The sequence below is a fragment of the Patiria miniata genome, unplaced genomic scaffold (assembly GCF_015706575.1).
Source record: "Patiria miniata isolate m_02_andy unplaced genomic scaffold, ASM1570657v1 HiC_scaffold_5, whole genome shotgun sequence".
Classification (NCBI taxonomy): domain Eukaryota; kingdom Metazoa; phylum Echinodermata; class Asteroidea; order Valvatida; family Asterinidae; genus Patiria; species Patiria miniata.
The window spans coordinates 14,344,548-14,358,775 of record NW_024037072.1 but is presented as its reverse complement, the minus strand read 5'-3'; the positions used below and the strand labels follow the sequence as shown (position 1 = coordinate 14,358,775).

Here is a 14,228-nt window from a genome sequence, read left to right as displayed (position 1 = left end):
AGTGAATACTGTGTCGAAAAAGCAGACTTTCTAACTTCTAAAACACAACTTTAATTTTGATGCAATAATGTACTCACGGCAGACAATCTAAACACGTTTGGTCCTGCTCGAACACTAAAACACGTAGTCCAATTCTACAGTAAAATGACACTTTTTCAAGTTAAATTTGTACTATTTGCCGGCAGTTTTCCGTCTGACGACCGACTCCGTGTGCGTTTCCATTCATCTGTATCAGTGTTGTAAACACACAAGTGCGCAAGTGAACTGGTCCCCGCCTCTAGTTTTTACTGCTCAAACACACGAAGTTTTCACGACGGAACCAGCCTAACCATCAGCTGTTCATTCACGTCCCAAAAAAAAAGGCCGTCCACGTGACACATCTATATTTAGTAACTGCTTTGTGGATATGACGTCAACAATGATTCTCAGAACAAAACTGACATGCAGTGAATGACGTGTACGTTTTCTGAAGTGCAGTACCTGCAGCTGCTGTGTGCATGTGGGACTTGATACACCGTATCGTGTAACATCAACACGTAGGACTAGGAAGCCTTTAATTAGTGTACCGAACTGAACGCTTTTTAAATAAATTAATGGGAGATTTTTGAGACGCTTTTTTGAGCTCAAAATAGCTCGATGGTTTGTATACACTGCACTGGCATGACTGGTGTGCGTGTTTGCTGCCAACTAGCCCCATAAATGTGGCCTATTTACTGGACTGCCTCCGTAAACATAGGCCACACATCCACATGTACAAAAATCGTGTCGACTTTGCCAAATTTTGATTTTCACATTTAGGCTTAGTTTGTAGGATTTTTTTGCTTTAGAAGCATACTCACCCTCTTTATAGGCTAGTCAGAAAGTGCTGCCTTTTTCAGATGTCTAATTTTTGTGAAATTTCATGTTGAAATTTTGATACGCAAACGTGTAAAAATGAATCTGGAAATTTCACGAAAAATATACATCTGAAAAAGGCAGCACTTTCTGATTAGCCTATATAGAGGGTGAGAATGCTTCTAAAGCAAAAAAAACCTACAAAGTAAGCCTAAATGTGAAAATCAAAATTTGGCAAAGTCGACACGATTTTTGTACATGTGGATGTGTGGCCTATGTTTACGGAGGCAGTCCAGTAAATAATAGGCCACATTTATGGGCCACCAGGCGTCTCAAAAATCTCCCATTTTTGTATGGTTCTTGCATTTTGTTTTGAATAAGCCATGGACAGATGGAGGAGTGTGTTCTTATTCCTCCATGGTTAAGCCATGGCTTAATCATGTGTCATGAGAATTACCATGTTTTATGTTTTTGGAAAAAACTTCCGTTGCTTGGTCTATATCGGATGCCACTCTGACTTATAGAAAATAGCTTGAGTATTACCCCAGCCCACATGATGCTCATGCCCGTCATGGAGAAATTCGGATTTTCCCAATGCCATGAGTGTTACTGTTAGGTCTGGAGTTCCTCAGGCTAACATAGAGTTCGACATGATACTACGGTGCGGTATGGACAGATCGGAAGTGTGCAATTTTAACAGTATTTGTTGCATAGCATTGTGGGACAGTTAGGGCTACGAATCAGGATTTAGTGCAGTGCAAACTGTCCCATAAGTCAGCTTAATTAATGTATTCCAACTAGAAGTTGTTTTGGAACGATAAAACTGTGTACAAATTGAACAAATAAAGGGGTTCTGAAGAACACTTATTACCCCTTCACTGCACAATTTCGTGACTGGGTAGTCTGGTAGCCACCTGTATTAGGTCTGTGAATCAATGTTTCTGAAAATGAAAGATTACTTTTATGAATAAAGAAGAAGGCTCAATAACATTAACTGTTTTACTGCCCGAGACTAGACCAGCTCAAAGATTAATTGAAATTTTGAAAAATACACATTTTCCTGTGCCCATATTTTTGTTAACAATGAAGATTTGCCTAAGTCAACCTAAAAACCAGGCGTATATATAAACTGTAATTCTGCTACTTTCGCTATGAGATCTGTTATTTTGAAATACTTTCCACAAAGTTTTTTCAAAATTTCATCAGCTTGGAATTTATCATCTCGATGCAAATTCCATGTTATGAATAGTTTCGTTGCGGTACCTGCTGCTATATCAGATTAGAACCAGCCAGCCGACCCCAGCTAGCTCGGTGGCCGAGTGGTAAGACGTCTGCACTAGTAAGCAGGAGGTTGTTGGTTCGAGTCCCACCTGAGTAGATTGTGAATTATGTCGCAAACACTCAGCACAACACTGAGTATACAGAGTTTATAAAATATACGTCGGTGAAGGGCCAAAAACCCTGTATTTAATTCATCATCCTGACGCAAATTCCATGTTATGAATAATCTGTGAAATAATTTTATTACATCTGTTGAAGATTCTTCCATTTCACGTTTCTATGCAGATATTGCCTTAGTTGATACTGAGCCCCCCTTGTCATCATGATTGAAGTCAGCGCACATTTGACGAGAGGCCTAACATTCCTTGCTAGGGAGGTCTTGGAATGCAGCGTTACGTTCACATGTTCTGCTAGTAGCACTAGGTGAGAAAAGTACTAGCTTACCGGTCACTTCACTGGTCATGTCTGATAGATTTGATTCCAAATTTCTCCTGAAATGCATATCGCTGAACTCTTTCATATACACCATCCTTTAACTGACTAAACCAATTCGCCTTTTCCTCTTGTATTTTCCCAACCCAAGCAGTGTGGAATCCCTCGCTTGGGCCAGTGCCCAGCTACATTGTCAGTGTCACATCAGTGGCTCTAAAGTCATCCTGCCCAAGATGCCCGCCGACGAAAAGTCCGAGGAGTTGGAGATGCTGCAGAGTTCCGTCAACACAAGCCTGGCTCCTAGCAGGGGTAAGAAGAACCTTGAGCAACCCCCGCCCCTCCCCCGCCCATTCCCTAGTGACCCCCAGAACCTAACTGTTGTTCTCCCTTTTTTTACGGTAAGGAGTGTGTCGTAGTGGTTAGTTTTTGTGACTCATGATCAGAGGGTCAGAGGTTCGAAGACAGCTGTTGGCCATTTGCTGTGTCCTTGGGCAAGCTACTTTACCACAACTTGCCTCTCTATCTGCACCCTTTGGTCTTCAGGAAGACAAAAAGCATAGGGAATTATATAAATTCAGTAACAAATTTGCTTTCAGTGTTTTGGTTTTATTAAAAATTAACTAAGTTCCCTCAATAATTGTGTTCGTTAGGAGAAAAAGGCAACTGCATTCTCTCAACGGAGCCCAAGATTCTTTTCTGTGATCTGAAGCTGAAACCTGGTGAAAGAAAAACATGTAAGTTATTGAAATTTTTTGGGAACAGCAAACTTAGCTTGTTGGTTTGCCCCAATTTGACTGGAGATTATGTTGATGAAAGCATTGACATTTCCAATTGGTTTCTATTGTTAAAAGGAGGGAATTTGCATCAGGGTGATGTAAAGTCATTATTGAATTTACGTTACCCGACACAAATCCCATCTCACGAATAGTTTGGTTGCAGTACCCGCTGCTTTATCAGATTTGAACCAGCCAGCGGACTCCGGCAAGCTCAGTGGTGGAGTGGTAAGCTGTCTGCACTAGTAAGCAGCAGGTCGTGGGTTCGAGTCCCACCCGAGTACTTCGTGAATTTTTCTCACAACGACTCTGGACAACACTGAGTATACGGTGTTTATAAAAAATACTTCAATTTCCATAATGCAAGAACAGTGCAAGTTATTTCAGTCTATATGCCTTATAATTTCATTGTCGCAGTCTTTTATCGTGAGACCATTCCCAGCGACGCACCCCCCTCATATCGTGGTCAAGCCGTCAAGTATTCCTACAAGGTCACCATAGGCATGCAGCGAGTCAACTGCCCCATCAAACTACTTCGAGTGCCCTTCAGAGTTCTGGTGCTTTACGGTGAGATGATGGACCTGTTGTAAGAATGATAGTAGCAGTCACGTTCTCATTCCTTGTTCATTTTACATCTCTGGTTTCTTCATCTATTTTAAAGGTAATATACAACATTTGCAAAAATCAAAAAACAAAACTACTAAATTATTATGAAATACCTTACTGGACTGTAAGTGAATAATAGTCTCAAGCATCCTGTGAAATCATCGCACCCGGTGTGCTGTCATTTTCAAGAAAAGTTGATTTTTTTTTTATCGATTTTTAACGATGGTCTCTTATTGTGGTTACTCGTTTCGTAACATTGGTTGTTTTTGTTTTTCAGGTCTTGGTGACACCAGCTTACTGGAACAAGATGACCAGGCTGCCTCCAGTAATCCCTTCCTTGCCGAAGAGAGAACCCAGAATTCTCTCCTTGATCTTGCCATCCAAGTGTTGAACACAGTCACCTCAAGGAAACGCCCAAGTAGGTGTCCATCAGTGTTGTAGGTCTCGAGACCGGTCTCGGTCTCGAGACCGGTCTCGAGACCACTTTTTGCTGGTCTCGGTCTCGGTCTCGGCCTCGGAAGCTGTGGTCTCGGTCTTGGTCTCGGTCTCAGTCCCCTTTGATCTCGATATTTTGGCTGGTCTCGGGTCGAGACTGGCAATATGTAGCTTTTACAGCTCGATCGATTACTTTGTGTTCACTTCGTTCAGTACCGTTGTTATTTAAAACATTTGCTAGCCTGTAGATCAAGCTTGTTATATATCGCGGTCGGTTTGGACTCGACTGCACATTGGAAAGTCCCCAAAGTACATGTAAAGCTGCAGCAGTACCAGTCACTGAACGATTTGGAACAAGTTCGGCATTTATCTGTTGAGTCGGCCATATAAAGCAGAGTATAAACTTGTAACAATTTATGCAATAAGGGTCAACCATTTTCGGGGATTGTGTAGTTTAGCCCACCCCTGTGGGCGTAATCACTTGCATTTTGAATTCTGATAATAAATGAGGTGCTTCAAATTAGTTATATTTTCGACCCCACACAATGTTCTCTTTAATTTGGGACAGTAAGAAAAAGTAAATTTTCCTACCTGATTTTCCAGCTTTGAACTCACACACTCTTACCAGTTACCACTCGCTGTTGCCATGAGAGTGTATGATAAGACCCCATTTTCTGGCTGCTCATTTTAAAGTACCCCATTATTCCTCAAAAATTAAAAGTCCCGTTCAGAAAAAAAAAAAAAATCCATATCTGGCACATTCTGGCTACCACTTCGCAACTTGTGGGTCTACATGTACAAGTCCACATTCTATGACAAAAATTTAAAAATTAATTCAACATTTTCTAGCTCCCATTTTTTAAAATCAAGTACACAAGTCTTGTTAGAAGTTAAGTCCTAAATTTATTTTAGGAAAAAAGAAGCAATGTAAAATTAAAATTGCATCTTTAAATATCCGTTAGAAGTCATAGCTGAAACCAAGGGGGTGACTGTGGAGTTTAGGATCCGAGTTCCTGTAACAGATAAAGAAGCATCTGCCTTTAACTTTTTACTTTTGTCACGATTGGGTGTAGACAACATGTCAAAGCCCATATTTTTTAAGTGTAACTACTTTTTGCTCAAGTAAGGTGTCAGTGTATCAATTTGTCAACACTGCCACTGGTCAAAATTTTGGTCTGTATTCTTTGTGAATAGAAAGGTTACATTTTTCAACTATAATAACGTGTCTTGTTTTTTTAATTTTGACTATTGTTTTTTATTATCAGCGGTCTCGGTCTCGGTCTCGGTCTCGGACCATATTGGTCTCGGTCTCGGTCCGCCTTGAAGGGGCTGGTCTCGGTCTCGGTCTCGGTCTCGAATCTTCAGGTCTCGGTCTTGGTCTCGGTCTCGGACTATCCGGTCTCGACTACAACACTGGTGTCCATCCTACCCTTGTTTTTATCACTGAAAAAAAACCAAGACAAACAAGCCTAGTAAAGAGTGTCCCAGCTTACAAAATGTTCTGTTCAATCAATTCAGAATGGCTGTTGTCTGGAAGTTACGTCATGCATGTGGCCATATTTAGCCCATTTGGCATAACAGGGTATTCCTTTTTCAATTTTTGGGGCCAAAGTGAGACTTAAATAAGTCTCATTCACAAGTGACAGTCAAGGAGCTGAGCCAGTAAATCAGACGCAAAGAGGACTATATCAGTATTTGAAAGAATACGTTTAACAATTCAGAGCACAGTTGCAGGGAAGCGTTTGTGAGAGAACAATTGAGAAAACAGTGTTTCTGATACTTTGGCTGAGACCACTCCAATTTTATTAGTTGTTTTATGGATTTCGGCGACGTAAATTGTTGAAAAATGGAGAAAACAAAAAATTGGAAACACATATTTCTTATTTTAATTTTTTTCCCCTGGCAACAGATATCTCGAAACATTGATCCGAATAATTAAAAAGAACAAACCAATAACACTTTTTTTCAGTCCATTCTAATATCTTATCTCTCATCTGTGAAAATTTCAATCCAATACTTAAGCAGAATTAATGAAGTTACAGAGTAACAAAGAGTGAAGAAATCACCAAATTCTGGGTTTCCACGCTCGCGGGCGATGGCTGCTGTTTCTGCCGAGAAGAGATCCGCATGGCTCGCGTATGCCGAGGCGGGCGCATCGATTGTGAAGGTCGTACCATTGTGAAAATACAGGGTGTTTTTTTCCCCTGCCTGACGACCATTCTCAGCACCTACAAAATACGTAAAACGACTAATAAAATTGGAGTGGCCTCAGATGTTAAATCAAACTGCAATTCATTAGTATTTTGTCTTTATTTCAACATTCACAGATTCTTATAACATTAAGAATTCGGATGGCTCCGTGGCACGGTTCTGCCTGTTCAAGCCTGCTTACAAGCTGGGAGAAGACATCATTGGTACCATTGAGTTCCCAGCAGGCTGCACGGTCCCATGCATTCAGGTGGGTTTGTAGCAATGGACGCCATGCAGGAATAGTAGATGTTATTTTTGAACAGTAGACAATATTTCAAAGTAGGCACTATTTGACATTTTTTGATGGAATTTTCCCATAGAGCATGTAAGTTGACCTCAAAAACCTGTCAGATTTTACGAGAAAATAGCACCCCTGGGTACCATGGGCCCAATTTCTTGGCTCTGCTAACCACAGAATTTTGTACTTACGATCACCATTCTGTGCTAAGCAGGCCAGCAGATCAATTCTGTGCTAACCCTGTAAGCACAGAATCCTTAGTTACGGGATGTATGTATGCGCAGAAGTCGAAATTCCACGCTAACCCGTGAAATAAGCTTACTGTAAGTACATAATTTTCTGCTATAGAAAGCAGGGAATTTTCGCTAACGGTAAGTAGAGCCCAAAAGACTGGGCCCAGGATCTACAATGTGTGTTAGGTCCTATTTTGTGTGTGTTTATTTTGTGTCCTAACTGGGCTCATCCAATCAAGGCAATACATGGGTATTTTGATTGAAAATAAAGCATTACAATTTACAACATATTGAAAATATTGTGAATTGACAACTATTATGAAATTGAAAAAAATTGTTGACCTCAACTTCCATCCAATGGATTACGCAGATAACAGTTGGGTAAATTCAGAAACGGGAGTCTGTGACTAGACTTTTTCAGTGTTTGGTACCAAGACGTTCATATAAAAAGTGAATGTGCATTGGCGAGACTTACACACTCTATTACAGGGCTGAAAGTCACTCGGGGTGAAGGGCTAAAATCGAAAAAGAGAGATACGTGAAAGCATCCACAAGAGACTCATGGCAGATCATGTTGTTCAGTGAAGAACAGGATGATCAGCACATATGTTCGCGTGATTAGATTTCAAATCTTGTCTTAACATTTTGATCTCAACACAAATTGTTGTACCTGAAATTTTCGACCAGAAACTCAAATCTTCATCAGCACAGACGTTGTGATTCTGCCTCTACTGCCATTGGCTACTCAAAGCAGCTTCGAAATATGGGACATAACAACTTTCGTGCACTGGTTTCTATTTCGAATTGGCATTTAAGTGTCTGTTTTATATTTTCTTTTCCGTTTCAGTATTCTGTGGTTCTTCAAAGCGAGGAGCACATAGCAGAGGAATGTCGACGCAAGCCTCATCAGGGTGTATCCATGTCATCTCACGGCCGACACCAAGAATTCTGCCTTCACATGAGCAAATCACACATGGTCCTGCCTATCCCACTCCACGTCACTCCAGGGTTCATAACAGACATAGGTATCTGTGACCGCTTAATTATTACACTAATTAATAGCTGTCACAATCTAGATCTTGCAGTTTTCCAAGAAACCAGGGCAAAATGCACTGCTGGCCAAACTCTGACTGAACTGTTGCGACGTTGACAAAGTTAAGAGTATTATCTAATATTTAAACAGGCAAATGTACCTCCTTATGACAAAAATCGATGTCTAACAACAAGGAGAAAGTTTTTTTTTCCATCTTACAAGACAGCTAAGTATTGTTCATTACTAAAGATAAAGGTTTGAAGAGTCAACTTTGCCACCTTTTTTCTCTTTCAGTTTGCTTGAAATGGAGGCTCCACTTTGAGTTCATCACGGCCAAGGAGCCGCTGCCTGATCATGTGATACCAGCCGACCAATCAGAGAGTGCCCTGTGGCAGGGACCACAGAATCTGAATGTCGACACGCTAGTCTGGAATCTGCCTATCAAGATTCTGCCAACCAACCCCATGCACGCCTCCACGAGTACAACACTGGTGACCAAGACCCCAGCCGCTGTAACAGTGTGAGCACTGTGACCATGCACCGACTTGTTGTAAGTTGCCCATTAGTGGGCAAGGCTGACTGTAGGGGGCGCTGTATCTCCTTCTCATGACAGCCATTGAAGGACACGCATGTGAACAGTGGTTTGTGCATGCAAGTGACACAGTTTTGGCAAGGACCATTAGTCCGCCAGCGGTTAAGTTGTGACGTAACTTAGGCCTGCGCATTAATAGCAACATGCGAACGCCTCTAGTCAAACGATGGTCAAAACGTCAGCACAAAACTTCTTGGTCCTGGCTCCCTGCTGTGCTTTATGAAGGGCACGGCTATTGGTAACCAGTGATGGAACCGTGAACTGTGGTCCGGTTTCAAATAGTCATCTAGAGTAGTCCAACCATCCTTCTTTTTGAGTGAAGTTAGTTGAACCATGGTTAATTGTAAATCGAGTCCGAACTTGCTTATAAATTGGACTGAATCTGTTTAAAAGGCATCTTCATTAGAGGAATACTTCTGGGCATGGACTCGCAGAAGAAAATGGCAATGATGTTTTGGATTGACATTAAGTGCAAATTGGTGGATGGAGTTCATATTATTTAAAATAATCTTGTCTTTTCTACTAGTGACATGCTTACTGAACTGGATCAAGTGAGACCAGTTTTTTTAACCATTCAATTTTATCTTAATTATTCAATTATATAATTGTGTTAATGGCATGGAGAGTTTCTCCCAAGTGCCCATATTGCTTCAAACCGAGAAACAGTTATAAATTCACCCTTTATTTACCCTAAGAACTCAACCCATCAAACCCCAACGGCATGTTTTGTTGGAATCTGTCAGGATGGGTACAGTACCCCTAAACTGACAGTCTTTTACATTGGGTTGGCACACCTCCAGAATCAAAGTCAGAAATATATGTGTGCAGTTTCCCATATGGTGTTGGAATCTGCCAGGATGGGTATGGTTCCTAGTAAATCATGCTAGGGAGTTAGGGTTAAAAGCAATCATGGAACATAACTTGTATCATATCGTCATATTTCTTAAGAGAACTTATTTCTTAAGAGGACTTAAATTTCTTGGAAATTCAACTTTATTCCTTTACACATTGCTTACAAAGATTGACACTGGGATCATTATTACCCGATCATATTTATTGGTAAAAGGGAGGAATGTTATTAATACAATTTTCTTTTTCATGTTTGTTACCTTTTGTGTGCTGATAATTTCATGTCAAGGGGAAAATTTCACGGCAAAGTAAAGAAACACCACACAGCAGAATTTATATGCTAAATGGAATTTTTATTATACACTTGCATATTTTTTATACAGCATAAATGCTTCACATTAACGGAAATTAAATTATTTGTACAAATAAAAACAACATGGGGGATAGATAAACCCATTCATATAACACAGACTCTATTTTTACATGTCAATGTGTTCTTTGTGCTTGGTCTTGACCAACAATTTCAGAGCTTGTGCCCGATGTCAGACTTTTCTCCGATCCACCCATGTCCCCTTCAAACAACTCAGTTTATTGAACCTTTTCAATTTAACACAATTTATTTTAAAAATTGTAAACGCCAATTTACACATGAAAGTGATTTGTTGTGCGTCATTGTTACAGTTATATGATATGCCCAAATCAATTGGGTTGTTAACATTTAAACAAAGTCATGGGACTAATTTCTCAATAATTTGTGCGTACTTATAAAACACATGACATTGGCGCGCAACAAAGTTGCATGTGTAAATCATGTAAATTGGCCTTCAGGGTACATGCACCTGTTCCGAGAGGTAGCCAATATATCTGTCCCCCCCCCCCCCCCCCCCCCCCCGTGACGTCTTCAACCCTGTGTTACTGTTGCCAATAATGTTGCTTTCAGTGGAAACGTAACAGACGTATTGCACTGTCAACTGAATGTGAATACACAAAGTACACAGGAAACAGCAGTATACTTCACATGAGCACACCGAAGCACACAAATGCCAAAGGTACTGAACAGACAGGAAAGCATTTTGTACATGAATGAAGGTTAATGGGAATTGGTTTTGGATGTCTATATATCAGTGAGATACGTCTTTTATGCGCAATTCTTTTTGTGACCTGGCACCACGATATGGGTGGAAAATTACTGTTAAGGCCCCCTTTACACAGGGCTGCAATCTTTGTATCACATATAAGCAACCAAAAAAACGGCCAGGACGCTCAATGGTCGCCTAAACCCAAAAAATCTGATTTCTATGTAACTGCTCCAGCGATCCTTGTGCCTCCCTTGAACCACCAAAACTGCAATTTTCGGGCATTTTCATGTCGAGCTATGAGCTGTGGACCTGTGCGTCCACTGAGCAACTTGCCTGCCTCCCCTGTGCTTCCCCTGTGCAACCTACGGCAACCAACGCCAAATGGAGGCACAGCAGTGGCGACAGTCATCCTTCAATGCACTCCTTTGGTCGGCCAAAGGAGGCACAAGGGGGGGCAAAAGGGAGGCAGAAACATACATGTATTACGTGCCAACCATTTCCTTATGGGCTCCATGCACAAACAGAGAGGGCGCTTTTTAACCACTTTCAAGAGCTCCATGGATGGAACACACCACATGCCTGTACTGGTTTGCATGCATATAGCGCGAAGTACGCACTTCTGATTTTATATGCGCAAAACCACAGCGTCTTTGAAATTGCGTAAGCATCAGGCAGCATCGAATGTCTCTCCCAGTGGTTTCCCCCAACTCTCCCTTTCTTACTGTTGAAAGGGGTACATGTGCACGGAGCCCGTAGGTTACACATTTTCCCAATCAAGATCCAGCATCCCAACACCGTAACATTATCAGATCCTCCTAAGCTTAACTAGCTCCATCCACCTGTGCAGATGCAGCACTTATGTTTACCTCTTGAGTCCGAACAAAGACCTGAAAACATTGATTATTATTTGGTAACCAAATGACCATTGTGAACCTTGTAATTACTATTTTAACCTTTGCACCTGTCGCTATCAAGGTATAGCAGCTTTACACAACCTTATGACAAATAACACCCCCACCTGAAAAAAATACCACTCTTGTTCAAATTAGTGAAGGATCAAGAAGCAATTTTGGGAATGAGCTGAATAAATGACTCACTCCTTGACACAGCCAATGGAAAGTCCACGTTACTGAATGTCCCTAGCCACCCTAGGCCAGTATATAACTGTTGTGGAGAACATGCTGGAATCAAGCTGAGATGTTCTGGGTAATGATGTGCTGCATCACTCCTGAATCTAGTCAGGACCTCCTCTCTGTTTTGAAAAGCAAAAAATCAAAGTGGCAAGATAAGTAAAAAATGCATTCAGAACCAAAAAGAACAAATTTTGCGTTCTCCATGCTATTTTTGAGTGTTAAAAAATTTAAAAAAATTGTTCTTTTTCTAAAGTGCAAAAAAAATACAAAAGTACAAAGGTTTTGTCTCTTTGAATGAGACATCGACCGACAAAACAAGGCCCATGTTTAGTTATTGATGACTACTTTACAATTTTGAATAACTGACTGCCAGAAAATAATTCCGTTCTCGTGGGTTAGGCTGGCTCCTGCCCCACAATCAGTATCGATAATGTGCAGACCGACAGCCAGTCTGCTTGCAAAGCGGATCTGTTTGTGCCCAAAACAAATAACTTTTCTTTCAGAGGGTTGCAGAGGTCCAAAAAAGGAAAACAGGATGTTTTTGGGTTGACAAGCACGAGGAACGCAAGTTTAAATAATAACCTTACACTCTGAGGATTTTCTAAATTAAGCTCTTAATGAATTTCTTAATTTTTAAAAAATGTTTTCTTAATTTTCGTTTTCAAAAGAATAGACGAAAATTCCTCAAAATCTACAAATTTGTAGGAATCAAATGGCACATTCTTCTCAGGGCATCAGGTTTCATGTAAAGTGTACTACGTATATCACTGTAAGAAGATGGAAATTGTGTCGGGGTGATGTAAATTCAATATATGCTTTTGCTCTTCACCGACGTATTTTATGAACACTGTGTGCCGAGTGTGCCTGAGAAAAATTCACAAACTATTCAGTTTGTACTCGAACGAACCCACGACCTCCTGCTTACTAGTGCAGACGTCTTACCACTCCACCGCCGAGCTTGCCGGGGTTGGCTGGCTGGTTCAAATCTGATATAGCAGCGGGTACTGCAACCAAACTATTCATATGATGGACTTTGCGTCTGCGTGATGTGAATTTAATATTGTATTTACTCAAATCCACAAAACCATATAGGGCTGGGGCAGTTTTGGGCGTACAGGGAGTAACAGGCAGGTTTTTTTTTTGGGGGGGGATGGAGTACAGGGACTGAGGGACAAATGGGTGAACAGATACGAACACATAAAGAGCGATACATATAGTTTCAAGCTATAACTCACATTGATGTAATCCACCTCTTGAGGAGTTAACGCTAGCCTCCTGTACTTTAGAGGCAAAGATGTGAATTCTATGCTGTCTCCTCTCCTGGTGCCGACATTTGAGGTGCTGGAGTTAGACTTTGCCTTAGAGGCTCCAATGGCAACTGACCCTGAAAAGCAAAGTGAATAAAACAATTGTTAGAAAGGCATTGGTCAGCAACCTCCATTGTTAAAATTACACAATCTTTATTTTGCATGAATACTTTTTTTATTATGTAAACACTAAAAACTTTTCAAAATTTGTATGATGTAAAGAAATCAAAATAACAAATTTCATATCACATAAACCGTTATATTTCCATTTATTGTGTTTTTTTCTTCTACACTTTCGTAAATGCTCTTTTTTTTTTTTTAAATACCAATACGAAAGAATATACCCGTACCAGTAGATCCCTTGACAAAGCGAAATTTGATCAGTGGGATGTGAGGCCGAATCCTCTGTAAGAAAAAGGAAAGACAACAGATATCAAGTTATAGGCATACATGCATTTCACAAATGTTTGTAGGGACTGCAGGAACTGGAGGCATGCAGGGGAAAGAATGTAGTATCCAGACGCCACTTCAGCGATTGTGTACAAAGTTTATGGAGAGTAGGCCCCTATTTCCTAACAAAATTGAAAATGTTTCTCAGTCCAAGATTCATGTCCTTTAACACTTTTGCTATTATGACTGACCTTTATCATGTTTATTGAGATATGTGAAGAAAAAGTGGCTCCAGGTTGCAACATTCTTTCCAAATCCAATTGGCTGTCAAATCAGGCTTTCAACCCCCCCCCCCCCTTCCCCAGCCATGCAAACCGTTTTGCAGGTCAGTTTGCCATGCCCGGCATTTATCATTCAATTTAAAATAACGGGAGTGAATAGGGCCATACTAACTCCCCAAAGTCTTAACCCCCCTCTTCCCCCTTAAGCATGCCCCCCCCCCCTTTTTTCCCCACCCCCGGGCCCGGCCGAAATCAATAGAAACAGTGGAACAAATTGTTACATTTAATCGAAACTGAAATCTTCTCATCAATCCATCACTCAATTTTTGAAAACATAACAAGTCACCGCCCAAAATAATGAAATAATCGCTAAAATCTGACCAGAAATTTACCTCGATTGCACGAGCAGCCGACATGTTTACGACGAAGAGGGCGCCCTATCAACTTAGTGTGGCGAACTCCTTAACTGGTTCCATTCGAGA

At 40.8% G+C, this 14,228-nt stretch overlaps 2 protein-coding genes across 6 annotated transcripts; one reads left to right on the top strand and one right to left on the bottom strand.

Moving 5' to 3' along the window:
• Window positions 1–357: 357 nt before the first annotated feature.
• LOC119742207 (RAB6A-GEF complex partner protein 2-like) lies at window positions 358–10,016 on the top strand. Of its 4 annotated transcripts, none has more exons than XM_038218259.1 (9): window positions 358–536; window positions 2,401–2,538; window positions 2,702–2,856; window positions 3,198–3,281; window positions 3,738–3,887; window positions 4,204–4,344; window positions 6,689–6,819; window positions 7,930–8,107; window positions 8,410–10,016. In XM_038218259.1, the coding sequence occupies exons 2-9, from the start codon at window positions 2,438–2,440 to the stop codon at window positions 8,637–8,639; spliced, it is 1,170 nt and encodes a 389-aa protein (XP_038074187.1). In that variant the 5' UTR covers window positions 358–536; window positions 2,401–2,437; the 3' UTR covers window positions 8,640–10,016. The 4 variants fall into 4 exon arrangements, with proteins under 4 accessions (XP_038074187.1, XP_038074185.1, XP_038074184.1 ...); XM_038218257.1 differs by having other exon boundaries at window positions 358–540; window positions 2,699–2,856; XM_038218256.1 differs by having other exon boundaries at window positions 359–536; window positions 2,699–2,856.
• Window positions 9,889–14,227, bottom strand: LOC119742209 (28S ribosomal protein S36, mitochondrial-like). Of its 2 annotated transcripts, none has more exons than XM_038218261.1 (4): window positions 14,139–14,227; window positions 13,420–13,480; window positions 13,004–13,152; window positions 9,889–11,887 (listed from the first exon to the last, which is right to left on the bottom strand). In XM_038218261.1, exons 1-4 carry the CDS (start codon window positions 14,160–14,162, stop codon window positions 11,870–11,872), a joined length of 252 nt encoding a protein of 83 aa, XP_038074189.1. In that variant the 5' UTR covers window positions 14,163–14,227; the 3' UTR covers window positions 9,889–11,869. The 2 variants fall into 2 exon arrangements, with proteins under 2 accessions (XP_038074189.1, XP_038074191.1); XM_038218263.1 differs by having other exon boundaries at window positions 13,426–13,480.
• Between the last annotated feature and the right edge of the window lies 1 nt (window position 14,228).

What these genes read in the sequence shown, in the direction of transcription:
- LOC119742209 (XM_038218261.1), bottom strand. Translation starts at nt 14,162, where the DNA reads ATGTCGGCTGCTCGTGCAATCGAG. An exon ending in CGGCTGCTCGTGCAATCGAG is followed by an intron (nt 13,481 to 14,138) that starts GTAAATTTCTGG and finishes TTTTTCTTACAG; the next exon opens with AGGATTCGGCCTCACATCCC. An exon ending in CAAGGGATCTACTGGTACGG is followed by an intron (nt 13,153 to 13,419) that starts GTATATTCTTTC and finishes TTTGCTTTTCAG; the next exon opens with GGTCAGTTGCCATTGGAGCC.
- LOC119742207 (XM_038218257.1), top strand. Translation starts at nt 2,438, where the DNA reads ATGATTGAAGTCAGCGCACATTTGACGAGAGGCCTAACATTCCTTGCT. An exon ending in AAGCCTGGCTCCTAGCAGGG is followed by an intron (nt 2,857 to 3,197) that starts GTAAGAAGAACC and finishes TGTGTTCGTTAG; the next exon opens with GAGAAAAAGGCAACTGCATT. An exon ending in CACCTCAAGGAAACGCCCAA is followed by an intron (nt 4,345 to 6,688) that starts GTAGGTGTCCAT and finishes CAACATTCACAG; the next exon opens with ATTCTTATAACATTAAGAAT.